Genomic DNA, 27,649 nt, shown 5'->3' on the forward strand with positions numbered 1-27,649 from the left:
GATGGGGTTTGAAGGAACAAATGGGGCAAGTTAGTAAAACAAGAAACACAAGAAGAAAAACATTATAAAGACATCAAAGTGGCTCGGACGGGCCCAGTAGGGTCTCCCTGCCTCACTGCCCCCATGGAGGGGTCAACTTTCACAGATGGTCCTGAGTGTTTTGAATAGCCTTCTAAGGACAGCACATTTATAGTCAAGTGAAAGCTAGACCTGGGGCTTGCAAGTAGCACCAGGGAAACCACCCCCTCTCTAGCATGGGTCAGGGATGGGGGCATCCCCAGAGCTCTGCAAAACAGGGAAAAGGAGAAACAAGCAGGCAACTCAGTTCCTGTGCATCTTTCGAAGGTACTTGGGATACCCTTGAAGGTACCGATCGACAGTAATGACCCAAGATGATTAGATACACAGATGTTGAACTTATGAGCCACACTAATAAGATTCCATCTCTGATGGTCACGCTGGGTGGGACCAGTTCCTCCCAAGACCAGCTGCAGGAACGTCCCTTTCTCTGTGTCACCCCATGCTCTGGGGCCCACCCTCTTTCATCCACAGCTGGCCATGAGAGGCCACCGCCTCTCTCACTACTGGAAACACAGCACAGCGTTACCAGGGACAGACAGGGGCCACGTCCTGACTTAACTATGGATCTGTCTTCTCCTAAACCCCAGAGAGCAGGCAGCAGGACTGTGACCGTGGTCTTTAGTTGTCTCAAGGCTGTCACTGGAGTGAGGGTTAGAGCTGCTGCACGTCCCACATCCAGGGACAAGGGAGGGTGTTACAATGGTGCAGATTCCCGGACAGAAGGACTTGTGTTAGTCAGAAGTATCCAAATTTGTATGGATATCCAAATATGGATAGCTCCTCGGAGCGGGCCACCGCTCCGAGGAGAGTGACACCTAGGGGTAGGACACCCAGCCATTGTGGGTGGGAAATTAGTCCAAATGACCCTCTAATTCTGGCATTCTTAATGCTAATGGGAAAACATTTCTCAACAATACTCAAGCATTTAGATAACATATCATATCATTCAGTTTCCTGTTCCCCACTCCTGTCCTGTACACACACACACAAACACACACACACACATACACATACACACACCCCTCTGGGAGCCTCCAGTGTCGGAGGTTCTTACTTTACAATTTCTGTGTGAGCCCTGAAGGGCAGGGCAGGCTGTGCCATGCCTTCTTCAACAACTAAGACATTAAGTCACGTTCCCAGCTGACCTTCGTCAGGTGGCCCTTCACCACGATTGTAGCCAAGAACCACCCACTGCGTCTGCAGTCCCCCTGGTTTTCACAGTGGTCACCATGTTCATTCTCTATGAGCCTATCCGGAGACCACCAGCAAGGCCCTCAGCCCGCACCACCCCGCAGAGCCACAGCCAACAGTGCACTTTGAAGACGAGCACTTCTGGACAGCGCGTGATTCAGCAACGTGCCCTTAGAGAGCAGGTGCTCAGTAACTCTCCGAGGAAGTCAAGTTCATCTTTGGGGCCTGACCAGAGCCGCCTCCTCCACCCCAGGCCTGTCTCTTCTTCCAGATGTGCCCGTAGCAGAGCGAGCATCTCCACAGGCCTCACTTAGGTTGTGCTGGGACAAGTCTAAGTGCCCCCCACACGTGCACTCATTCAATCCTGCAGGCCGTCAAGGAGATACTTGCTTATCCTGCTTACAAATGAAGATGTGCCTCTGAGAGTCACTGGTTCCTGGTACTAAAACCTGGCTGTTATCTTCTATAAGTGGCCCGAATCAAGTTCTAAGGGCCTCCAGAGCTCTTGGTTTCCACTGAGGAAGCACCAGTGTTCCCTTCTCACCTGTGACTCGAGTACTCAGAGTGCAGGCCCACTATAGTCTGCAGCCCGGGCCCCTGACGGGCCGGCCTTGGGGTGTTGGGACAGCTCTGTCCTTGGGGCTTCATCCTGCCTCTCTGACCATTTACTTCCTGCTCCCTTGTGGCTGCTGGTTCCTTCCTCTGCCCCTGCAGGCTCCAGTCACAGAGCAATGCCCTCACCCCTGCTTCTCAGTGCTGAGTGCTAGACACATGGTTCCTGCCCGCCTTGGGCCCAGTACCGATTTCAGGGGTCCCTGTGCTAAATCAGCCACACCCCATCCCACCAATCATCAGGACACAGAGATGGCACAGCCCACCAAAGTCTGGTAGCCTGGCTGGCAGGGCCACAGCCACCCTCAAGGGCCACACCCTGCCTCTCTGTCACCTGGAGAACCTTGAAGCTGCCCAAACCCTGCAAGACCTGTTCCAACCTCCCTCTTGAGTTCTAGACTCACATCTCCAACTGCCCGCTGACATTTCCACACAGATGTCCGAGAGCCTCCATCCACTCAAACACACCCCTCAGGCTGCTCCCCGCACCCCTCTCTCTGCCTCACTTGGTGATGTCACTGTGCACCTCAACTCCAGCTTGGCGCCTACTGGTCACCTGATGCCGCTCTTGCCCTCAAGCCCCGCACCAGCAGACAAGGACACCTTTACCACCCAGCTGGGATGCAGCAGCTCCCTTATCCCACTGCTTCAGTCAGGGCCTTCCCGTCTCTCCCCCACTGCCATGCTTGCTCCCCCACTTTACTGCCACAGTCCCAGGGTGATACACTAGACAGATCTGGACCATGGCCGGGCCTCCCAGACCCTCTGAACGCCCTGCCCTCCACCCCACGCCTGAGTCCCAGCTGCTCTACAGGACGCCCAACACCCGGCACCATCAGGCCCTCCCTGCTTCCAGCCCCTGCGCGCCTCACGCCTGCTCTGACCACTCAGCAGCTGGGGGAGGCATTATGCTGTCTCTTGCCCTTGCGCCTTTGTTCTCCTGTCCCCTTGCCAATCACGATCACATAAGCCTCCTGACCTTAACCCATACCCTCCATCCTCACTTGTCACCACCTCTTCCCTGCCCCCCTCCCAGCCCCTAGCTGGGTTAGTCGCCACTTGGGGCCCCCAGCACCCTCAGGAATTCTGCTGTTTCAACACTGACCCGGTGAGGACAAGAGGGTGCACTTTTGCTTTATCTGTTTCCCCAGCCAGTCTTTATCTCACTTCTTTATCTCTAGGCCCAGCCCTCAGCAGCCTCTCAATAAGTATCTGGGAATGAATTTGATCACTGCAGTACTTTGCCTAGAAGCTTCCACACTGCATAGTTCCTTTAGGTCAGATGTTTTTCAACTGCAGCCCACCCTACTCCACGCCATCTGCTGGGGTGCAACCCTCATCCGCCTCCTGTTGCAGAGAATTGCTTCCTCCACTCTAGGTACCCAAGGCTGCCTGAGGAAGATGCCACATGCATGACCAATGGCAGAATAGATGAGACCAGGCAATACAACTGCCACTTTAATTCTCTTTCACAACAAGCCACACAACTGAACCCCACACTTAGACCTAAAAATATAACTTTCCCCTCTCCTGCATCCCCTTCCCCAATCCTTCCCCATTCCTCTGGCCTTGGGAGCACATGGACACAAAGACTAAATGCACGGGCCCCTGGGTAGCTCCAGAGAGTAAGGGTGACACGGAGGCAGAGAGGGGCCGCCCACAGTGGGGCTGCTTCAGGGACATACACGGCATCTCCACTCTGGAGCCAGGGGCCAGGGGCTGGTCTCTTGAAATAGAGAAATGGGCAAGGGAAGGTCCTTGATGGGGCGACAACAGCAGTTGCCCCAGAACCCAGTGACCCACAGGCATGGACCTCGATCCTGATGACAGTACTCAGCCAGGAGGCACAACACTGTGCAGAGGACACGCTGGGCAGCATCACAGTGGGTGGGGTCCTCACAGAGCCCCCACCGAGGAAAGCCAAGTGAGAACACCACCCACCAGGCAGCATCATGCTGGGGGAGGCCCACCTCGGAGGGCCCTGAACTGCAGGACCAGACACTGTGTTTCATCTCATCTAACAGTGGTTTCTGACCTCTCAGTGTCTTACCAACAGGACCTTTTTCACAAACTTATGCACAAGCCTAGAACATAAAACAGACCAAAGGAGAGGCTCTGAAGCTTATGTGGGAGTGGGCCCTGTGGGGTCTCAGGGGAACCCCAGGGTTTGTGGAGTAATGCATGGAAACCCCTGGTTTCTTCCACAAGTGCGGGTGGAAGCAGCTCTGAGGACGACTCACAGGGGTCCTGGGGGAAGTGGGTTTCCAGCACCCCACCTGCAGCAGAGCAGGTGAGAGCCTCGCAGGTGTTTCTGGTCAGGAGGAAAACCCTGAGGTGCCTGTGACGAGCTGAGAACAAGGCCAGTAGCTGCAGCAGCTCCTTCCACCAGCCATGACACCCCAAAGATGCCTCAGCTGGTCACCCTCACACCAGGAGCCTATAGAGGCCATGGTGGTGGCTCCCCTTCCTACCTTCTGTCTTCCAGGGACGTGGGACTGGAGGCAAGTGGCTGGGGGGAGGGGAGGGGGAGGGCCCAGGAGCTTCCCAAATATGCAGACCAAGAATACAGACATTCTGAATCGTGGCAATCTCTGCTATATGGGCACTGAACTGAGAAATGAAACTCCGTATTTTAGCGTACTTTGAGCCTTAAAATTACAGAGCCTCGCTGATCTCCCAAATTATAGTTATAGAGAAAAACAGCAGGGGCAAGATTTGGGGCCTGGGAGGACCTCAGGGTTTTCCTCCAATGACGTCATCCAAGCCGCACAGTAGGGAGGTTTCTCCAGGGGCAGACGAAAGCAGGCTGGCAGCCAGGCTGAGGGTGGGCATGAGAGCAGAGGGCGGTATGAGACCCTCCTCAACAAGAAGGTGCAAGAGCTGGTGGAAGTGTGGATGGGCTGGGCGGGGCAGCCCGTGATGCCTGGGAAAATCTGCGAGGAGCCAGCCATTGGCAAACAACTCTGATTCTGGCATCTGCCTCCGAGTTGCTCACAGGGCCGATTCCGTGGGCTGTAGACAGCTGAAGGTGGGGGTCAGGGCTGCATCAAGAGTCACCCGCAGAGATTTCCATTTTGGAGATATTTTTCCGACTTACATGGGTATTCATCCATGTACATCAACAGGGTATTCAATGCACATAATTTCAATTATGTGCATTGAATACCCTGTTGATAATTTTAAAAATATCAACCCTGCTCCCTTTAAAGCAAGGAATTCCTGTACTCTGCGGGGCTGTGAAGGACCCCTGCAGACATTCTGTGTCTCCAGATGACACAGGAAGTGCCTTTTAGCAGTTCAGGAAGGGAGGGAGGGACAGGCCACCTGGGGAGAACACAGGAGGGGTAAGGGCCCCAATGACCAGAGTGTCACAGAACAGGAATGGCCATGAAAGAAACCATTGAAAGAAACAGCAAAGGGTCCAATAGCGTCAGCAACAGGAAAAGGAAAGCTTCTCCGGGGGAAGGAGTGAGGAGTGGCTGTGACAGCTGCGAGGCCGTGGGCACGTGCCTTCAGCCCTCCTGGTCCCTATTTCTCCGTGAGAAGGCCGACGAGGAGTCCCCTAAGGCACCTTCTGGCTCTAACACCCTACGTTCAGCCAGGTAGGCCAGCCACTGGGTGGGACACTGAACTAGGATGGTCGCAGAGGCAAGGCCCTAAGGGCTGATGGAAACAAGCCAAGGAAAAGTCTCTTCCCAGCCCAAAGACTCCAGGAGTAGGGTCACCGGCCACCCCAGTCACATGGCACTCACCACAGGGACCTCAGGGAGAACAGGGCTCAGAATCCAAGCTCCACAGGGAGAAGCAACCCAACGCCCATGTCCAGAAACAGCAGCTCTGACTCGGGCTGGGAAACACTCAGCACGTTGTAGAATAAATGTGAAAACTCCCTGGGCCCAGCCACTCGCTGCTTTGTGTGTACACCCTAGAAAAATCCCCATGAGTGTCCAAGAAAACATAACAAGAACACACATGTTAACAATGGCTCCAGTTCCGAAACACTGGACACAACCTAAATGTGGACCAACCTAAGAACCATTCGATAACTGCAATATGCTCGCACAACAGAATGTTGTCCAGCAGGGGAAAGGGAGAGGCAGGGCCATGTTAGCCAATGGACGAATCTCACTTCGTTATGTGCACTCATCCTTTCAAAACCACACACAAGGACATGACTCTGTGCCGAACAAAGTGGATGAAGCCCTGTCCTGGACCGGGAACAAAGGAAAGAAACTCCTGCTGAGCAATACACGTGGTGTGACAGACTATGGCACCCCTGCACCCAGCAAGGAAGCACCAAGCAAGGAAGATTGGGGTGCAGAGGAGACGCTACTGGGCACAAACATCAAGAAAGGCCAAATCATGTCGTGGTGATGCCTGTCTTAAGCTGCATGTGGGTTGTTTTTATTATACCTTGTGCTTTTATAAGTCCAATATATTTCAAAATAATGTTAATTACAACTATGACTGATGAGAGAAGGAATAAACGGATGAGAGTATGTCTCCCACCTCAGGCTGAAATACATCCCATCCTCATGATGCTGAATCATCTGTCCCCACCCCCAACAGCCCCTGCTCCCCACACAGTTAGCCTAGTGCTCACTGGGGGCAGGGAAGCCATACCCTGGCAGAGGCACCCCGGAGCCCCTGTGTGTTCTGTGGGTGCAGGGACAGACCCTGCAGGCCACAGTTCCTGTCTCCCGCCCCCATGTGAGCAAACACCCCATCCACGGAGGCTGGTGCCTCTCAAGAAGCAGAGGCTCTCAAGGTCAAGAGTGGTGCTCCTGAAATCCAGCCGATCCTCGCAGTGCCTGCTGCTCCAGAGCCTGGCGGGGAACCGCGTCTGCGACATGACCCCATCGTTGGGCATGGACTTCCTCTCCGAATTATGCAGGCTTTTCAGGCTTTAGACTGCCTTAGCCTTTCCACATGTTTAAAATACATAGGACAGGAAAATACTCCCCCAAAACCTATACCCCTTTAGTCTCTTGTGTTGAAAAGAAAAACCAGACAGCAAAATGCACTTCTTCAAGGAAGGCGCTCTCCCGCTGAAAACCAAGAGGCCCAAACAGTCGGCTCCCGAATCCCAACCAGGGAGAAGAATGCATGACCTCTGCCTCACCAGTGGTCAGCTAAACAAAAAGCAGCAGACAGTGGCACATGTCAAACTCTGTCAGGCTGCTAGGGAATCCGAATTTAAACCCATCTGTCCTTGAGTGCTGCCACGTTTCCAGAACAACCGCAGGAACCTCCTAGCAGTAGGATTTTCAGAGCTCAACATTCTGGTGTTCAGCTATATCTAGAGAAGCAACACCCAAAGCCAGCCTGCGTCTCACCAACAGCTACATCTATTTATAAAACCTCAAGTAAGCCATCTGCCTCCACACACCCTCTTTATAGCAAATGATGGTGACGTCTGCTTGGGGTAAGAATCCCCCCAGAGAGTATATGGGGCTCCCCTCAATGTGCAGCTTTCTGCCCAGCTGACACCAATCCATCAGCAGGCTCTTGAGTGTGCCAGAAGCAAGGTGAGTGGTGATTTGGCATGGCCCACTGGCACAGAGGCAGGTGTGGAAATAGGTGATGTAATGTACACAAGACCAGGTTTCTAAAGGAGCAGAAGCTGTGCAATGAAGTCAACTTTTTCTCAACACCCAACACCTACCTCCAAGGCATAATATGACAAAACAGCCACGTTCTCTTGTCTAGTTAACAAAGAAAGCCAAAGGCATTCAGCTGTGCACAGGGTACTGGCTTTGAATAAACACTTTGCAAATGAGATCGCCCAGCCCCCAGAGGACCACAGGTGAACTCTCCACACAACCTGCGGCTAAAAGGGGAAGCCAGAGAGACAGGAGATGCCAGCTTAGATATCCAGCCTCGGATGCTCATGACCTCAAAGGGGAGTGAGCCAGGACATTCTGCACTGCCCTTGGGCTCTTTCAGCACCATGCCTTTGCTCAAGGGGGAAAAGAATATAACAGAAGGACAGACTTCATTCCTGAGAAACACGGGGTTCCGATCAGGAATGCAGAGCACTCTGCTCTGATCGAACCATTCAAAAAGCCCAGAATGGGGCTAATCATTTCAGGCTCACAAACCCTAACATGGCAGCCTGAATGGGACAAACCGTGTGTGCTGAGGTTCCATGTAACTGCCCACATGTGTGTGGGCATGGCTTTGGCTCTGATCATGGTCATCTCTTGTGAGTTTTTCCTCCTGTTTTTCTAGCTTTTAATACTGAGCCTTCTCTGCCTTGTCTTTGTTGCATGGGTTCGTTGTCCCTCTGACACTGTCTGGACAACAGTTACTGCTTGATTCCTTTACTGAAGGGCCTGGCGAGCACCAAGCACACAAGGTGCCTGTTCAAAGTGGGGCACAGGGGGTCCAGGTGCAGATCAGAGTGTCTGATCATCAAGGAGGTCTGGGCCTAGTCAGGAAGAAGGACGAGGGGACAGATGGTCACACATATGCTGTGAGGTGGGAAGGCCACACTCCCAGAGGGCTTTAGGAAGGGCTCCCCAGAATGCCTCATGGGAAGGGTATCACAAAGGGTAAAGAGAGACCCTACAGTAAGCCGAGGAGGAGGAGGCAGAAGGGTCAGCATGGATAAAACAAAGAGGTCAAGTGCACAGTGGATCAGACACACCCACTCAGCTGTTTTATGTGCACCCCAACACAGAGCCAGAGTAGAGGCTGCCTCACCCCCTGGGTGATGTAACTATGTCTTCTCAGGTCCACTACCACACGCCAAGGCAGCGAACATGCCCTGTGGCTGGTTATATGCGGAGGCCAAAGGGGCTCTGACAGTAACTGTCAGGAGACACCACAGCACTCAGGGGAAATAAAATCCACAAGGTGACAGAGACAGTGGGCTTGGGAAGGTCATGTATGCCCTCCACCTTTACTGTCAACCCCATGGGGAAAAACAGCCGCAAACCATTTCCTCCTATACTGTCTTACCACCAACAAACCCACAAAAACAGTAGAGAGAGAAGCAGTAAGTATTTTAGTGAAAGAATCCATTAGGTTACAAAACAGGTTCTATTGCTTCCATCTCTCAAGATCTGGCAGCGGAGGGAACACTTGCAGAGCACCTGTAGTACCTTTTAAATAAATTTTTTTATGAGGAAGTACGAGGTCTGTCCATAAAGTATCCAGCCATGTGCTATGAAAAATAGGGGCATTTACTGAAGATAAAAGAAAAGAAACATTGTACATAGGACACTGACACCTTAGTCCCCTTCAAAGCAGGCACCTTGGGACCTCACACAGTTCTCCTAATCACCATCAGCTGCCCTGTCATATTTTCCCAAATCTCAAAGCTGATTTTAGTTTTAGGAAAAGCCAGAAGTCACAGGGTATCAAATCTGGGCTGTAGGGGGGCTGAGTCACCTGGGTGATTTGATATCTTGCCAAAAACTCTACACGAGATGTGATGCTTGAGCAGGCCCATTGTCCTGATGAAACTGCCCATCACCAGTGGCCCACGGCTGCGGTCTTCTGAATCATGCAAATAGTTTCTGCTGAGGAATGTTTAAGCTTAGTGCAAACTGTGATGCAGATTCATTGTTCTACTCACTTGGTCATTTTGAATGTGACAGCCACACAGTGCACATGCTCATTCAATGGTACCCACCGCCCCCACTGACTAGTACAGTGAAGCCATCATTGTTCACAAATGTGCACTCCAGTCCACTCTCCTTGGCTGCCAGGTTACATCAGCATTGCGCAAGCCATTCTCGTTACATTAACAATGGCTGGACATTTTCTGGACAGACCTTTTATACTTATTTCTCAGTGCAGGACTAGTCAGAAAACCTTTAAAAGGACAACAGCTCACCTTGCTCACACATCGACCAGGCACAGCTCCCAGGGGAACAGTCAGAAGGGACTTAGGCTGGAAACTGCTCTCAGGAACCCTCCACCAGGTAACAAAGAGCAGGCAGTAGCCACTGTCCCCTTCCCCAGCGCACAGCCTTCGAGGAATACCTGCTTGTCCAACCAGGCGGGAAACAGACGGTGCTTCCTAATAGGTCAGGAAGGTTACTACTATTTCAACCACAATTTATAAAAGGGTCAGCCCTTCTCAGTTCCAAGCAACTTTCACATTAGGACTTCAACTGATGCAACAGGAATTTGGTAATCCACGTGGAATTCAGAAACAAAACCATAAAATTACATATTTCCTTTCTTTGCAAGCCTGATAATGCCTAGAAACCTTTGTGCTATGTTTTGCCTACATGAGAATGAACAGTTGATTCAAGTACCACATTCTGTGTTTTATGAAATTCCCATGAAACGCGATACATTAAGCTGTTCCATAAAAAAGAAAAGCTGAATTATGAAAAGCAAACATCTTGAATGACTGAGCAAAGAGCAACTCAAATAGCTTCCTGTGCCTTTGAAATGGATGACATAGGATTGAACTACTTAACATTTATCAGCCACCTTTGGGAACACAATGCTGATGCAAGCGATTTGAGAGGAAAAAAACAGGATTTAAGGATTTTCATCCAAAACCTAACTTAATACACTGTTTTTGTGTATATCCATCTTTACTTGATGGCTCCTATCCTAGGGTCACTGCCAAGTTCCTTGTGGTGAGGGGCCTCAGCTTGAGCCCTCCCACTGCAACTCTCTGCCTCGGGCACGTGCTGGATGCACGAGCACGAGAAGGAATGGATGGTAGGGATGCAAAGAAAGAGGAGCAAAAGGCTTCACTGGAGAGGATCATGACTTGCTGCAGAGCCCTTGTGCCCCAGTTGCCCGTCTCCTATTCGTGGGTAAGATCATCTAAGACAGCCCAGTCTTTATAAGACTGCCATGTTCTCTCCTGACACAGGCATAGCGGAAATCCTGAATTTTCTTTTGAATCACCTTCTGCTTTAGTTACTTATTGGGGTGCAGGAGAGAGCCCTTTAATTGAGTGAGCACAGATGTCATCAAAGTCTTTTTGAGAGAACCACCACCACCGGAGTGAGGGATCTAAGCAGACCACCTGAAAGGCTCACACAAGAAAACGGCAGGGACATGGAGGGAAATTCAGTTTAGATGGATGGCACATGGTTGCCTAGGAAACCCAGAAAGAAAATAAGAAGTTGTTGTCTTTGTGAAATTTTCTCCTAACCTCCTTCCAAAGACCTCTGCCTCTTCTGAGGTCACAGAGTATTTTGCACCAATTTTTGCATGTCCAGGTGGCTTTGTATTACAATTTTTATATTAACTGCATTTGTTTTCTATTGCTATATAACAAATTGCCACAAACTTAGCAACTTAGAACAACACATATTATCTCACAATTTCCATGGGGCAGGAGTCCAGGCACAGCTTAGCCGGGTCCTCTGCTCAGGGTCTCACAAGGCTGCAATCAAGGTGTCAGATGGGGCTGTGGTCCCATCTGAGGCTTGGGGTCCCCTTCCAAGCCTATGTGGTTGTTGGCAGCATTCATTTCCTTGCAGCTGTAGAACTCATGGCAACTCGCTCAAAGTCAGCAGAAGAGAGTGTCTATGACTTGTAGACTCTCTTTTAAGGGTTCACCTGTTCAGGCCTGTCCCACACAGAATAACTGCCCTTTTAACTAACTCAAACTCAACTGATTTGAGACTTTATTTACATCTGCAGAGTGCTTTCATCCTTGCCATATACTGTGGCCTAATCATGGCTCCGTGATAGTCACAGGTCCATCACGATCACCGGTCTCACCCACACTCGGGAGGAGAGGATTACACAGGGTGTGCAGCAGGGGGCAGGGATCTTTTGAGTCACCTTGGAATTCTGCCTACCACAGTCTGCACGCCACTTCCCCTGCTATAGTTAAAGCTCCCTGAAGCTCTGGAGACGGGGCAAACCCACCACTGTCTCCGGACCTCAACATGGACATATGAATTCCTGGATATAAACCAATCCTCACTCTGCTAATCCTTCCAATTCTGCAGATCAACATGAATAGCAGCCCCTTAGTGACCCAGAGCAGCTCACCTTCCTTTCCAACGACTTGGCTGGGCTCTATGTCGTGTAACCAGATGGCCTTCTCTGAAGCTAAAACAGGACAATATACATGCTTGGGGAGAGCCTGCGGATCCTACAGCGACTAAGAACATGGAGAAGAAGGAGAGCCAGACAACTCTGCCTCCATCCCTTCTGCTTTTTCTATTTTATTCAGAAATACAGAACCTAGAGTTGGAAGGGATCTAAGAGGTCATCCCTCTGTTCCCCATCCCAAGTCTCATGGCTCTAATAGGTCATCTGGTCCTTGCTGGTCCCAATACAAAGTATTGTGATTAGAAAATTAATTGTCACACACCTGTCTGAAATCAACTCAATGAGCATTCTGAAAATGCCTAATATTCCCCAGAATAAACAAACACCATATATGGTATTCCCGCTCTCACTCCCCACTCCTGGGCTGCTGACAGACATCAAGAATTGGTCATGGCACTCTTTCCTGCTGATGCTGGATGTGGCTTCAGAATCCTCAACACAGAATGCTCCAGAAAGTCACCACTGATCAGTTTATGTTGGCAAAGAAAATAAACTAATTTTCCAACTGTGTTCTAGCAGCTTGTTTTCAGTCAAAAAACCACTTTCCTGTAACTCCTACTCATTGCTCCCAATCTTCCTTTAAGAGCAACACGTTTGTCCTTTCCTCCAAAAACAACCCCTACATAGCTACCTGCATCTAAGCTTATCCCCCACTGAAACCCTTCTGGGCTCAAGCTGAGTCTCAAGGACGGGGTGACATGGGTGAGTAAAGACTAGAGCTCTAATTCTGGGATAATTAGGGTGCCCTAGTAGTGTTTCAGGGAAGCCTGGAGCCATGGCAGCCCTGGGAGAGGCAAGTGTGTGCAACACGGGCCATGGAACACAGTTCTCCCTGCGGGAACTGGCTCAAAAAACATCAGGTCAACCTGGCACCAGAATGGCTTTGGGGGAATCCAGTTGTGAGTAGCAGAGAAAAGGAGAGGCAGGGAAAGGGCAGCAAGGGATAACATGGCTGAGATCATGAGGATACTGAAAACCAAATCAAATGAATGCTCCCAGTTACACATGTCATTGCTTACCATCTTACCGCATCTCCCCATTCTGCATCTTCTGATCATGCACACCCAGCTCCCAGTATAGAGTATGCGCTTACCCACCATCACTCACTCACAAAGTACTACATAAGACCAAGACAGCGCTGTGGGATGTCCCTGAGTATTCTCCTCCCACTCATTCATTCATTTAGTTGTTTTAATCAAATAGCTGTTAAGTATCTGAGGCAACGGGATCAGATTGGAGCTGGGACCACAAAGGCTATGACAACACTCTTCCTGCCACCAAGGAATTCATAATCCATCTATTTCAGAGGCAGGTAGATAACTGCTGGAGATACAAAACAGGTTAGGTGGTATGATCCATTTTTGCATGGATGTGACCTTCAGAAACCATGACATTTAAAATCAACATATATACCATCTTGAGCTACTGAACAAGCAAAATTATCAAAACATAATTTAATAGTTTAGCCTTTTTTTCTAAGTACCAAAAACAAATCAAGATGTGCTATCATTTCTCAGAAATAAAACAATCTGTTGAGCTAAAGCTGCAGATGAGCAAATCCACGATCTCCCAAATCCTCAGTATAAACCAGGAGCTTCCTTGAGGATCATGGGTTCTCTTCCTGGCAGACAGTCTATTATTCACCTAGTCTCTCCTCTAGTCGATTTTCACTGAGCTCCTAAAATGTGCCTGGCACCAAGGATGAAAACTGACATGCACACAGGTAGCCAAGTGTGGTAGAGGGAATTAGCCTAGGGTCTCTGGCCCATAGTGTATTTGCAACAAATATTTTTTCTATTATGTGAGCTAATGTATTATGTGAGGTAAGTGTCAATACCAGGGTATGCACAGGGGGCCAAAATATTGGGGTACAAGAGAAGGTCTCCTGGGGAATATGGCAACTTAGCCCCATCCCAAACACAAGCAGGAAGCAAAGGGTAAAGTGTGAACCAGGTAAGGAAGGGACTCGTAGAGAGAGAGCGGAAATGGCCTGCACTGATATACTAGCCACACAGATACTCTGCCCACGTAGAAAGGCCAGGACTTCTTCCTGAGGATGAGAGGAGCCACTGAAGAATCTACACCAGGGACGGAGGAGGCCCACCCAGGCAACAGGGTATAAAATGGACCAAAGGGAAGCAGAAATGATGTCAGAGAGACTAATTAGCTCATAGAGAACAATAGGAAGGAAAAAATGATGGTCTGAACTCAGAAACCATAACTGAAAATGAAAAGAGATGTGAGGACTTGAAAGGGAGACAGGAGTGAGGGGTAGAGAAGCCTGAGTTTGGTGGTGGGTGATTACAGAGAGTGTGTGGGGGGGGCGTCAAGGGGCAGCTGACTTAAATGTGATGGAGAACTGTGTCCTTCCCGGGGATGCTGAATGAAGCAGCGGTTGGCTGGCTGGCATGCAAAGATGCTGTGTTGAGGTATGGACGTGGGGCCGTGGGGATACTTGGGTCATGGCTGGCTCCACACATCTGGGACACCCACCACAGAGTGACTTGAGCTGGGACCTTGTGCACATCGAGGGCAGGGAAGCCACATTATCAGGAAAAAGAGTGGCAACCTGCAGGCAGGCTGGCCCAGTCTACCAAGGGCCCTCAACACTCCAAAATGCAATGTACAAACACAGCAACTGACATGCCCCAGCAGATCCCAGGCCAGAAAATACTTTTAATCCATGTTTAGGGTTGGGTTTAAAATTTGCTTAAGACCTTCTGTTCTGTCATGAACTTGGATTTGTAAGCAGAGACAGTTACCAGCAGGGGAGGTAACGGCTGTGATTGAGGGCACACCCAGTCCGCTATTCCTCTGTACACGTCTACCGAGCAAGCGGAGGCAGACAGCGTGAGAGGCGCATCTCCAGTATGAATAAAGTGGAAAAATTCCTGAAGGACACACGGCAGTGAGATTCGGCCATGGAAAGTTCCACACATAGGAACGGCCAAAAAAACTGTGCTTCTTTCTTCTTTCTTTTCTCATGTGAAGGGAAGAAGATGAAGGCTTCCAGTGGAGATGAAAATGCTGAAGAAATCTCTTTGGCTGAGGCTGGCTAGGAATGGCTCTTTGTGTTGAAGTGCTTCGAGACGTGACCGCACAAAATTACAAGGGGTTGGTTTGGGGGGAGGGAGCAGGGGGGGTGCACTTGTGCGCAAACTGGACTAAGTGTGACTTTATACAGATTGGAAGGTAAAATTTAAAGAAACAAACTAATCAGTCTAGGAAAGAGGTTAAGATTAAACTATGATAATTTAAGTTAAACCATTTCACTTTGCCATCTCTGCAGGGAAAAAACGGTCAAAGGTCAGCAATTTCACACAATTTGGTCTAATGATGCTCCAGGCCGGAGATAACGTTCACCAGGCAGGCCTACTTTGTGTTGCTTTATAAAGACCGCTCTACAGAAAATATTTCTGTTACTTCTTAATGCTCACTATATTCCAGAGTATTAATAATTAATAATTCATTTTTACTTTAGAAAATTAAAACTTAAAAGCCTTATGAATCATAGAGCAAAGTTACCAGAGAAAATATTTTTTAATTATAGGGGGAAAATACCTTGAAAGGGGGGTAAGAAAAGAACAAACAAATGAACAACCAAACACAAAATCAAAGTCATGTTTAAAGCTGGAAGCATCCACCTAGAGTTAGAGACAGAGGGCAAATGCTTGCCGTCAAATGCGGTGAGGACTCAGGGCCATGCACGTCACCTGCCTCACCTGGGTCTGACCCAGCACCTTCCTGCCCCACCTGAGAACCCAGAGGAAAAACAAAAAGCAGGTTGCCCCCTTCAAAGGTCTGGACAGGCTCTGGCCTTCCTTTGCTTCCTCGGGCAGGAGCCCCCTCGCCCACCTGGCCCACCAAGTTCCTGCCCACAGCACTGCTGCCTGAGGGTGTGCTGGGGCACAGACCACACGTGATGCTGACTCAGATCATTTGGCACTTCCAGAAAAAAAATGCAGTGCAACAGAAGCCTCCAACTGTCCAACAACCTACCCAAAGGACCCATGAGAAGCACCAGTGAAGAAGAAATCCCATGAACCCCGAGGCTGGGGGTAACCAGCCCCACACCACTGACTTTGAGGGGTCCATCTAGATACGCCAGTGATGACAACTTCCTCTCCTGGGAAATGCAGTGCTGCAGAAAGTAATTACAAAAGCCCAGCAAGCCCACAATATGCTAAGGTCTGGGCAGGCCCACGGGAGACGTGAACTCTCTAAGAGGAATTGCCTAGAAGACCAGGGACACAAGTGCAGCTCTCAGCTATTCTCTGACCCAGGTTTTTAAAAGGGGAGCAGGCCTGATGCGAGGTGGGGATGGAGGGGGTGGCAAGAGGGGCCAAAGATGGGACGTTCAGAAGTATCATTTCTGTCACCATGCACCAACAGCAGCAGCAAGAGTGACTCAGCCTCCCTCCCCAAGCAGGGAGGGCTGCTGCTTTCCTGCCCCTGACCAAACCCCTCCGCAGGTTTGTGGCTGGCTCAACCTGGTAGCCACATCCCTACTAACGTGCCAAGTGGTTGAGCCAAAAGGTCAGGCCGAGGTCAGACACAGCAGGGCACAGAAAATATCAGATGCCAAAAGCAGAAGTTTCAAACAAACATGGGGCTAAGAAAAAACAAGCAAAACGTGAAGACCACATCCCCTGCCTATGAGTGGTCGGGCTTCTCAGCCCACAAGCCACAGCTGGTGAATGCCCGGAACCTGCAGACCAAGTCTCCAGCAGGCATGCCACTGGTGTAAGCGCTTGAAGGAAGAGCTGCAAACTTGTAAACACAGAGGAAGAGGAGGCTAACTCTGCCTCAGAAGTGGGACTTCACACAAGACCAACTGTGTTGGCCAAGTAGCTGCCACAACCGAAGAAACCAGCCCCAGACACAGAGCACCCCGACAGAAGCATAACACACCTGAGGAGCGTGAGGAAGGCCTGCTTAGCGGATGGCATTCCCAAGCCAAGTTCACAAAATAAACAGGAGAGGGACCCAAGAGAATCCTCTCCCTCTAACCTGTGGTAAATATCAGGCCCAATTTAAAAATGAATAAGAAAAAATCAACACAAAAACACCATGGGGATATGCACAGAGCCCTGTCATGAAAGAGAAGGCAACAAACACCACACACAACAGTTAGATGGGGAACATGTTCTTGAAAGGGTTTGTCCCAGGACATGGAAGTACATGCGAGCAATGGTGTGGAACTTTCAGATAAAGTTGTCAGCTCTTCCCAAAGTGACTGACACATTTAACCCAATGATAATCAAAGCTACACACCACTTTATAAAAATGACTGCAAAGTCCACTGGTTCTAGGAATAAATGTGCCCTGAATCATCAGGAATGTCCAGGACTACAAAGACTGATCACCCCAGGCCTGGGGTAGGGTCTGAGGCTCACAGGTCTGAGACAAAAGCCTTGCTGTCACCACCACATTATAAGTTCAACCACATTACAAGTTCAACCAATGCAGCAAGTTTCCAACGGGGGACCTTACCCACAAACTCTCATCTCGCCCGGTGCCTCCACCTACTCTCAGCTTCCATCTCCCTAGCTTGGCTCTCCAGACTCTGGGCTACCGCTGCCCATGCAGTGACAGGAGGCCCATCCCCAGACCATCACCCAAGGGCCTGAATGGGACAAGGCGGAAGACCGTGCTGAGCTTTGCGAGTATCCAGAAGTGCCAGGGGTAGGGGGCGGGGGGATTAAAAAGTATTCGTGTTGGACAGGAGAGCCAAGTTCGCAAAGTAACAATGACATCACAGCTTATGTCCAACTATAATACAGTCGGGCCTTTCCCCTTTAGATAACTGTAAGTCTCACTTCACAGGCGGCGATGTCATTAGTCGGAGGCCTCACACATACATGCCTATGAGGCACAGAGGAAACAAAACCAGTGGAGCAACCCTGGGCTCACATGAAAGGGAGCGGTAGAGACTGTGGTAAGCAGAGCCCATTGCCCGAGTAAAGTGTGCAGCTCCTACGGACTCCAGCTAATTGTGGCCGTGGCATGAGGGCCCGGTGTTGGCTCACGTGCTCATTTTCTCAAGAGAAGCCAGAAATCTGTGTTGTTAGGTCAAATCTCACAATCTTTAAGTGTTCATGATTATTTTAAAATCTTTTGTTTATTATAATTAACAATCATATCTTATGGTTAAATCTTATGATTTTAAAATCGATTGCTTGCCCAATGGTGCTAGATAGGCAAACAAAATACCTACAGGTTCAATTGGGTCCCACAGGCTTCCAATTTGTGCCAGCTGATCTGACTGCCTCCTGGGAGCAGCCTCTGTTACACCAAATCAGCAAAGGAGAGGCATCGAGTGAGGAGAGACTTCATCCTCCACACTGGCCTTAGCCCCCAGGGGCTGGGGACAGGCACCAGCAGGGCAGCTGTGTCACCCACACCAAAGCTGGGCCACGTGGCTGCCACAAGTGATCCCAGACATCCTGACTAAGCACAGAAAGCTCATAGCACGAGACAGAAGAGAAGGCCCTGGCCTGGTGGCTCAGTTGGTTGGAGTGTCATCCTGTACACCGAAAAGGCTGTAGGTTCAATTCCAGGTCGGGGCACATGCGAAAGGCAGTCGATTCACATTTCTCTCATGTCACTGTTTCTCTCTGTGTTCGTTCTCTCACGCTCTCTCTCTCTTCCTCCCTCTCCTTGTGAAGTCAATGAGAAAATACCCTCGGGTGAGGATTTAAAAGAAAAACAAAAAGGTCCTGGCTGCTGTGGCTCAGTGGACTGACTGCCAGACTGCAAACCTGAAGGTCGCCAGTTCGATTCCAGTCAGGGCACAGCCTGGGTTGTAGGATGGGCCCCATTTGTGGGCATGTGAGAGGCAACTGATTAATGTAGCTCTCACACATCAATGCTTCTCTCCCTTTCTCCCTCCCTTCCCCTCTCTAAAAATAAATGAAATCTTTTAATTTAAAAAAAGAGGCAGAAGAGAGAAATGTCCCTCAAGCCTTCAGATATGCCCAGGACTAGAGCCAGGGGGCACAGGCCGGCCAGGCCAGGCTGTTCAGCAGGGACCATGGCCGCCAAGCATTCGCCACCCCCCCTCCTCCCATTAGGGGAGGAAGCAGCTGCCCTCCTGCTCCCAAGTCCTCACCTTGGGACCACTTTGAGCCCCTCCCTAGCCACCATGTACGGTCTGAACTCGACCTTTGCTCGCCTCCTTTGCTCTGAAATGCCGAGACACAGCCCTTCAGTTTTTCTGAGATGGAGGACGTTGATTTAATCACTACTTGATCATTTTGTGCCACTCCTCCTAACATCATAGTCTCTTCCTATGCTGTCTGTCATATTTCTGTTCCTGGTGACGCAGATGCCACAGAAACCACCAAGTGTCCAGAAGTCCTGACCCTCGTTAAGAGATGCCTTAGGAATCAAGGCATTTTTTCCCTATAGTACAATATAGTTAAGTGGTATCTGGCAAGGTCCTGAAGTTCTCAGGTTGTCGTTTTTGCAAAAAAGTTCTAAAACCTGGATTAAATAGCCCATTTTTAATATTGGGAACCATTAAAACATTTCTTAAAAACACACCGTTGAAGCAAACAGAATATCTTCAGTGTTCTCCTAAAATGAAAGGATTGGACTAAAGAAGTTCTAAGACCTTATCCAGCTCCAGTCATGGCTGAGGTGGTGTTTTGTGATTAGCGAGGAGTTTGCTTTAGGATAACATCAACTTTCTCCATGTACAACGAGACCCCGAGAGGCAGCTTCCCTTGTGGTGCCGCCAGAAAAGGTGGCTGCCTCACCGAAGCCCCCTGCCTCTGTCCTCTCTTCTCTCCCAAAGCGCATCACTGCTATGCAGTTTCTAAACATTTAAGGCAGATGTGGTACAACACACGAAACGGGCCACACGCCGCCCCTCCCAGGAGCTTTCCCAGGTCGGCGGGCGGCGGCACCGTATTTCAGTCTCCTTGTCGCATCCCCGGGGCCGACATGGCCCACAGTGAAGGCGCAGTACGTGCGTGGAAAGTTTAAGTTCTCAGGAATATACCACTCCAGGTCCTCCTTCAATAAGAATAATTGTGAGGTACAAATTCCACCGTAGATTTATATTAAACACCGGCTATCACAAAAAAAACTTTAGATCATTAGCTATGACCATCCAAGAATAATAAGCCAGATAAATATTATTTCTACATGTTGTACATTTAAGACCTGTTCCCAGCAGCCGGCTCACATTTTTTCGGAGAACACTTGGCTACGCCGTAACTCAAAACCTCCCCGTACTTCTCGGCAGATACATCCTCTGTGAAAAGCAACAGATTCCTGGGCCCGAAAGGAGGAGCTGACAGAGGGCTGAGTGCAAAAATAAAGATAAATTAAACGAGTTCTAAAAGCAGATGTGGAAAGTGCTGGGTTCTCCAAAGGCGCCTGTTTCCTTTGGACCTGGGGACGCGCACATGGTCTCACCGACGGGGCTCCCAAGGTAAGTGGCTTCACGACGGGCACGCTCCTCCACGGCCCTGTGACATCCGCCTGCCTTGTGGTGTGTAATACCATCTTTCATTTTTTGTTTTTTAACTGTATTTCATTGTTCATGCCTTTAGCATTGTCCCAATTTTTCTCCCTTCACCCTCGTCTACCTAGCCCTGCCCACTCCCTCAGGTGATCCCCACACTGTTGTCCAAGTCCACAGATCCTGCACATATGTTCTTTGGCTATTCTATTCCCTGAGCCATACTAATAGCATTTTTTAATGCCACCTTGACCCAGGGGCTAGGCTCTGGGGCTCTGACACTGCAGGCCATGACATGCCCACCCTAATCACCCAAGGCCAGGTAACACACAACCAGGGACTGCCCTCAACTCCAGAGCCCGTGGAAATTATTCCAACTAGCCAATCCCTAAACCTGCTTCCTCCACATTACCATGGAAATCACAACAAAGGTGCCGCCTCCTGAGGACTCTGTGCCCCTCCTGGGTAGCATGCTGTGTTCTCCCCAGGAACCTGTGACTTACAAAACTAAAACTCTTTCCAGTTTCTCTTGATCTGCATCTAAGGTAATGTGGTCAAAATACAGTTGGGCAAATAGAGAGGCAATCCAAAGGTCATCCTTGATTGCGAATGTCTACTGGCAGCCAGCAGCTGATCACAACCTACAAAAAACCTACATGAGAAGCTTTCCAAAGTCAGGAAGGGGTGACTCAACATGTGGCCTAGGAAAAATGATAGTTTCCTTGTATAAAAACACAAAAGTCACACCCCAAGAAATCTGTCATTTACAGCCCTCAGAAGGTACTTTCCTGGGATGAGTTTCGGTCAAATACATCAAGATGTGCTGATGTTTGCACTGGTTACCCTGAGTCTTCCAAGACTTAGCTGAAGTGGGGCAGGCGTTCAAGTGCACCTCCCTGTGTGGAAAACGGGATTCCTTGTCACAGCGTGAATGGGAGTGAGCACGTGCTCATGTCCCCGGTAACACATGGTGAATCTTCTGACCCCCAATAAATGGACACTGCCGCCAGGTGATGGCAATGGAAATGCGGAGTCCCCTCACACGTTAGGAAGAGCTGTCCACAATGAGGCATTTTCTGCACAGCCAGAGAAGCAGCAGGTAGTTGACAGGGCTCCCCCCTGGTTGTGCTTGAGCATTCTGACTCTTAAACATTTGGTAATTGCCTTTGGCACCTCTCCAGTATAGATCGGAACACTGCAAATTAATAAGACACTGCAAGCTTAATGATAAGCATTCACTAAGGTAGAGAGCCTAGCTGAAGTACTTCATGTCAATACCATCTTTCATTCCCACTAAGGACAATTCACACAAATCACCATTTAGGACCTTGTGCAGACAGTATGCTTACTCTGCCCTCTGTGTAGCCAACCATTCCCTCAGCAGCAGGGAGGCCCGCACTACTCCAACCAGCCAGGCAGCTAGGCCACCACATGGCTGCCTTCTAGAAGGCCTTCTCAGCTGGGCTGAGCTTTTTCTTCCTAATTCCCTCTATGTGACAGGTACTGGTAACCCTCAGGTCTAAAGCCATGCTTTATTTACTTGCTGCTGCCCCTTAAAGTCCAGGAAACCAAATACAGCAGGTCCTGGAGCAACACTGTTTCATTCAGCAGCATTTTGTTGTAACATTGAGATGCCATAGGAATGTTACTCTTGTTTATATCAATCACCTATGGTACAACTGGTTTTGTTACATCATTTCATCATAGTTCCAAGATCCTATAGACACATTAAGTGAGGACTTACTATGCTCACTCCGCCAGCCTCCCTTGCAGCTACAATGGTCATGTGACCCAGTTTTAATCCATGGAAGGTCTGCAGGGTCTTGTCAAATTCTGACAAGAATTTGACCTTCTTGAATAAAAGGAGACTGATCATAGCTGGCAGAGTCCTCCCTGTCACACTAGCCTTGAATGTAGCTATTAACAGTAATGATTACTCAATAAAAATAAACATATACACTCCTAGATAAGGGTCGGAAAAACACATATCCCAGGTGTCCAACCTGCAGCCCACGTGGCTCAGGATGGCTATGAATACAACCCAACACAAAATCATAAATTTACTTAAAACATGTAACTTTTTGTGATCATGTGTTGCAATGTATTTAATGTGTGGCCCAAGGCAACTCTTCTTCTTCCACTGTGGCCCAAAAATGCCAAAAGGTTGAACACCCCTGAAGATGGTTTTAATATTAATTATATAGAGGTGCGTGTGAGTGCACACTCACACAAGCACTCACCGAAGTAGATTTCTCTTTGTAAAGTTAAAGCATACTTTAAACATAACAAAAATATATTTGTTGTTCATGTGGACCCACTATTCAGGATTAGGCCATTTTAGGTACATGTCCTTCAATGTGGTTCGACTTATGAACATCCACATTAGAGGTGACCCGGACAATAAACAGGAAGACGCTCTCCCACCCTGACTCCTGTGCCTTCCCCCGTTTGCGGTGTTGGACAATGTGAACGGAATATGAGGCTGAGATGGTTGGCACTGTCTCTTTAGACACAGAGGCAGTTGCATTAGAAGGCAACGTGGCAGGACAGCGCTTCTGGTTAATCTGTCTACACACGCCAGGAAAGTTTCCATATAAATGTTTTAATCATCCTGAGGATAGAAATAACAAAACTCACCAAGAGAGCCTCTCTGACGACCTGCAGTGAGGGTCTATCACACACCCCGGGGAGAACTGAAGGTTGAGAAGGGGAGGTGACTCCTCCTCCTCACACACAGCACGGACTATAAAAACCGGAGGCGGAGGAACACTCTCTCAAATACACATATTTGGCATTTATCAAAATTTATGGAAACAACGAACACTGACTTGAAAATATATCCTTCAAAAATTTTTTTTCTGAACAGTAAGTTTCCTCTTTTGCTTTTGCCTTTTGTTACAGTGGCTCTCCAGGAGCAGAGAAAAGGGAGGACTCGAAGCTCAATGTGTTGGATAACAACACAGAACACGAGGGAATGTCTCCGGGTAAAACACAACAGGAACTGTAGCAGACCGTTTCATTTTGCCTGTCTCCAACTAGCCATGGGCACTTGACATTAAATCACACGTGTCCTGTGTTTTTCCCTTCATCAGCTGTGACGTGCCCTGGCCCGGGCCGGCCCCTGCTCCACCACACACTAGAGAAACTGACTTTATGAGGCAAACGTTCCACCTCTGAGGCTCAAATTGTTCAGCTACAAAGTGGAGATATTAAATTATATCAAATTTCCCCTTTTATAAATCAAAACTGTTGATAGCAGTGATTTCACAGGGTTCAACCTAATAATTCCTGCCCCGTTGTTCATAGGATTTTTAATAGGATCAAATAAAATGAGTATGTATATAAAGGTGCACAAAAAAAAAACCCTGTAACTATGAAAAGAGCATTAACTGTATGAACTGGAACAGTAGGCAGTGCTTCAAACTCCACAGGTGCATTGCTTTATAAAAAATAAACTTGTGGAGATAGATATCAGAATCATTCTTTACACTGCAAGTTCCTGACCGCACCTCCTGAGTCAGGAACAGAAGGATCGGTCCAGTGGGGAACAGGCACTTCTGACACACGTTCCCAGTGATAACTCAAGTTGGAGAAAATACTTTTCCCAGGAATAAGTGAGCCTCTTTGGTTTGGGGTGGCTCTCTGCTGAAATGCAGGCTTTACCCAAGCCCACTTAGTATGCCCCTTCTCTCACCTGGCTAATGGCTAAAAATTGGTAAAACCTAATGGAGGTGTCATCTTTTTCCACCGGGTGGTTTTATCACCTTACTGCTTCATCGAATTTCTTGTAAAAAGCTCTGAGCATTGAACTTCCTGGAGAGGACCCCAGACCTCCCCAGCGACAGGGGCTGGCCACCCCACGGCCTTCTGTCACTTACCCCTCAGGATGTAGTTCTGGTAGTTCTGGTCCGCCTCGGCTCCCACCTTGATCAAACAGGTCAGACCTTCAGCCACCACAAATTCATGCACCAAATCCTTGTCATCCTGGCAGGAGAGGGGAAGAAAAAAGAAAGAGACTTCAAATGCTGTCGAGGTCCGTCCTCCATCTCGTCTGTGCTGTTAAAACGACGACGCACAAGCCTTTGAAGCCAGACCAGCCCCTAAAGATCGTTCTGCTCCATTCAAGTGAAGCATCTCAACTGTTGCCAGAGGAATTTTACAACCAGTCTTCACAGTGTTGTTTGCCAAAGACCAATTATTGCCTTCTGGGCAATCTAATAAAGATAAAGCAAACAAATCTCCTGACTGTCAGGAATATTTATAGTGTTCTGTTTCTCATTCTTCAAAAATCGCCAGGCCCTGCCCCTCCCCCCCTTAAGATCCCTAGGGACAGGCCCCATGAAGCTCGCTAAGCTTTATCAACAGGAAACATTCCATAGCAGCACAGACCATCAAGTGAAGGACCCAAAGCCCCTTGCGTGTTCCAAAAGATGGTCCCTAAGGACGGTGGTTCCAAAGGTCTTGGAAATGGTACCAGAAGTTACGGAAGCAGCATCTCCACCCCGAGGTAAGCGCTGGCCGGACAAGCAGGAGGCAGAGCGCAGGTCCTGGGGAGTGCCTGCAGCAGCATGCTGCCCCCAGAAAGAGCCACTTTGGTCGGTTGGCCTGCAGACCTGATCACAGAAGGCAGGACATGGGAGGCACCTCAAGCGGCAAGAGTGACACCTGGGAACTTGTTAAAAATGCAAACACCTGACACACCCCTGACTTCCTAGATAGGAAAGTCTACAGTGGGACCCAGCGACCTGGCCTTACCAAGCCCTCCAGGTAATTCAGACATGTGCTCAGATGGGCCTTAGCCACCCGGGTGACGCGGAGGTGTTCAGGTAGGCTTTGGCCCTGCCTCCTTCATGTGAGGATCACCTGGGAGCTCTAAAAAGGAATAGGAAGCAGGACCCTTCCAGGGTGGACTTAATCAGAATTTCTGGGAGCGAGACCCAATCTTTGCTATCATATTCCCCAGGAACGCCTAAAGGCCACCAGTTCAAGAACCACTGATGTAATCCTACCTTCCCTTTACAGATAAAGGCTGAAGAGTGACCAACTTTGGCCAAGATCTCCTGTGTCCAACCAGCCCCCAAGTGCACTCACGTTCCTTCAGTTCCCCTTCTGTGGACATCTAGGAGAGGGATTTTTCTACTACTGTCTCAGGAGATGCCCTCACTGGGACAGTACCTTGTCTCCAGCGCAACCGGGATAAGGCAGGAACATGCCTCTTCAATTATAACAACGGAGCAAAAATAAAAAACCGCAGTGATGTAAATAGTAGAAAGCTTAATGGAATAATGAAAGGTTATTCCTATAGGAATGGTCAGCAACCATGGTTTATCTCCAAAAGAGAAAAAATAATTTAGTCGAACTGGCATAATTCTCCAGTCTCTATGTTAAATCAGCCCCTCATTTTGATTTTATGGCATTTTCCAATTATATGGATGGAGGACTTGAGCTAAATGTGGGCAGGCCCAGCAGAGGCTCCCTTTGAACCCAGAACTCGCCCTCACTGTTCCGAGGGCACTGGGGGGGGGGGGGGGGTTGAGCGAGGCCTGTGCCCTAGAGGTAATGAGAGACAGCTGTGTTAACTCAGACTTGAAGATAATCATGGCTTTGGAAAGCAAGAGAAAATGGGACAATATCATGAGTTTTTGGAAAATTACTTTACACTCATATGTATAAAGGAAATAAAAAATAATTCTCTCTCCATCCATATCCTTTTCCACCAGCATATGTGAAAAGTGAACATTTAGATGAGCTCATGTCTAGTCAGAAAGTTTTTCCAAGCATGTAACAAATGTTTATTACTTTAACTAAAACTAGATTCACACATGACTTCATGGTGAAAAAGTGAGAACAAGCTCTCAAGAAACCACTCAAGCTAATCACTAATATTAATATAGCGTAGAGTTGACTGACTGCCTGGCAATGCTGCTCAGAAAAAATCCCTGGGCACAGGAGACAGTGTTTAGAAAAATAATTCAGAACCCTAACTAAAATGTATGCACAAATGTAGATAAGGCAGATTCTGTTAGGAAACAGAAATTTATGGGTAATAAATGTAAACAGTATTTTCCAAATTGGCAATGTACTAAAATATATAGACACTAACAAGCGGTTCTTGAAACATGGGTTTCTGACTAGAATGAAATCGAAATGTCAATGTTAACCGATAAATGATTATTGCTGCATTTCAGAATTTTCTATAATAGCCATGCATTAATCTGTGATCATTTTTTAATGCTGATTAGTCAAGGAATGTTCAGCTCAATCTAAATGACCAATGGCTCTAGTTTTTCATTGCTGATGTGTTTTATTCCACCCCCGTCTTCGCTACCTTGCCCCTTACAAGCCTGGTTCCAAAAAGAACCTCCACATCGGAAAACATAGAGATGCCGGAGAGGCAGAGTCGAGGTGTAAGAAGGAATCTAGGTCCCAGACAGCTTGCAGCTTGGTAACCCATCCCACCCCCAATGCATCCCCACTGGGTGGTTCACAGCTACTCTACGCATGTGTGGGTGGTCTTCAGGACAGGGTATAAACTTCTGATAGCAAGCACCATCTTCCTTGCCTACAGAGTGTGGGCTAAGGCTTCTCAAAGATATGTTTGATGAATAAGCAATCGAAATAGAGTCCCTGAGAATTCAGAGAGCCAATGCTATAGAACACGTCTGGTGAGAGGATGCGCAACAAGACCCAAAACATGTTTGTTTTATTTTTTAACGTTTTCCCCATGGAAAACTTTAAACATACACAAAAGAGACAGAACAACTCAGCAAACCCCTGGTGCCAATCAACTCACACCAATCCTGTTTCAGCTGTCATCCCCCTGTCTGCTGTCATGTTAGTTTGAAGCCAAGCCCAGACATCACATCATGTAATCCATAAGTATTTCAATATGTATCTCCAAAGTAGGGACTCTTCTTAAAAGTATGTACGCAAACTTAAAATTCATACTTTCTTACATTATCAAGTGTCCAGTCAGTGATCACATTTCAGTCTCATAAATACTGTTTCCTTACAATTTGTCTTAAGATCCAAATGAGATCCACATGTGGCAATTAGTTGATATAACTTTTAAATGTCTTTTAATTCATTTCTTTTTCTTTCCCTTGAAAGTTATGTGTTGAAGAAACTAGGTCACGTGCCCCACAGTCTGGGTTCTGTTGAGTGTACTCCTGTGGTGCAGTGCAACATGGACTTCCGTCCAAGGTCACGTATACATGGGTTATTGCTTACAGAGGCATGATCAGACCCAGG

The 27,649-nt window shown here is 48.6% G+C and overlaps 1 protein-coding gene across 16 annotated transcripts in view; it reads right to left on the reverse strand.

Annotated features, from left to right (window-relative positions):
• Positions 1-27,649, reverse strand: part of FHOD3 (formin homology 2 domain containing 3) — a 428,661-nt gene that overhangs the window by 210,059 nt on the left and 190,953 nt on the right. For all 16 annotated transcript variants that reach the window (XM_036009142.1, XM_036009140.1, XM_036009138.1 and 13 more), the window contains exon 5: positions 24,277-24,382. In XM_036009142.1, the coding sequence (XP_035865035.1) occupies positions 24,277-24,382 (106 nt within the window). The remainder of the gene's footprint in view (positions 1-24,276; positions 24,383-27,649) is intronic.

This window comes from Phyllostomus discolor, chromosome 9 (genome assembly GCF_004126475.2).
Source record: "Phyllostomus discolor isolate MPI-MPIP mPhyDis1 chromosome 9, mPhyDis1.pri.v3, whole genome shotgun sequence".
NCBI classification, from domain to species: Eukaryota; Metazoa; Chordata; class Mammalia; order Chiroptera; family Phyllostomidae; genus Phyllostomus; species Phyllostomus discolor.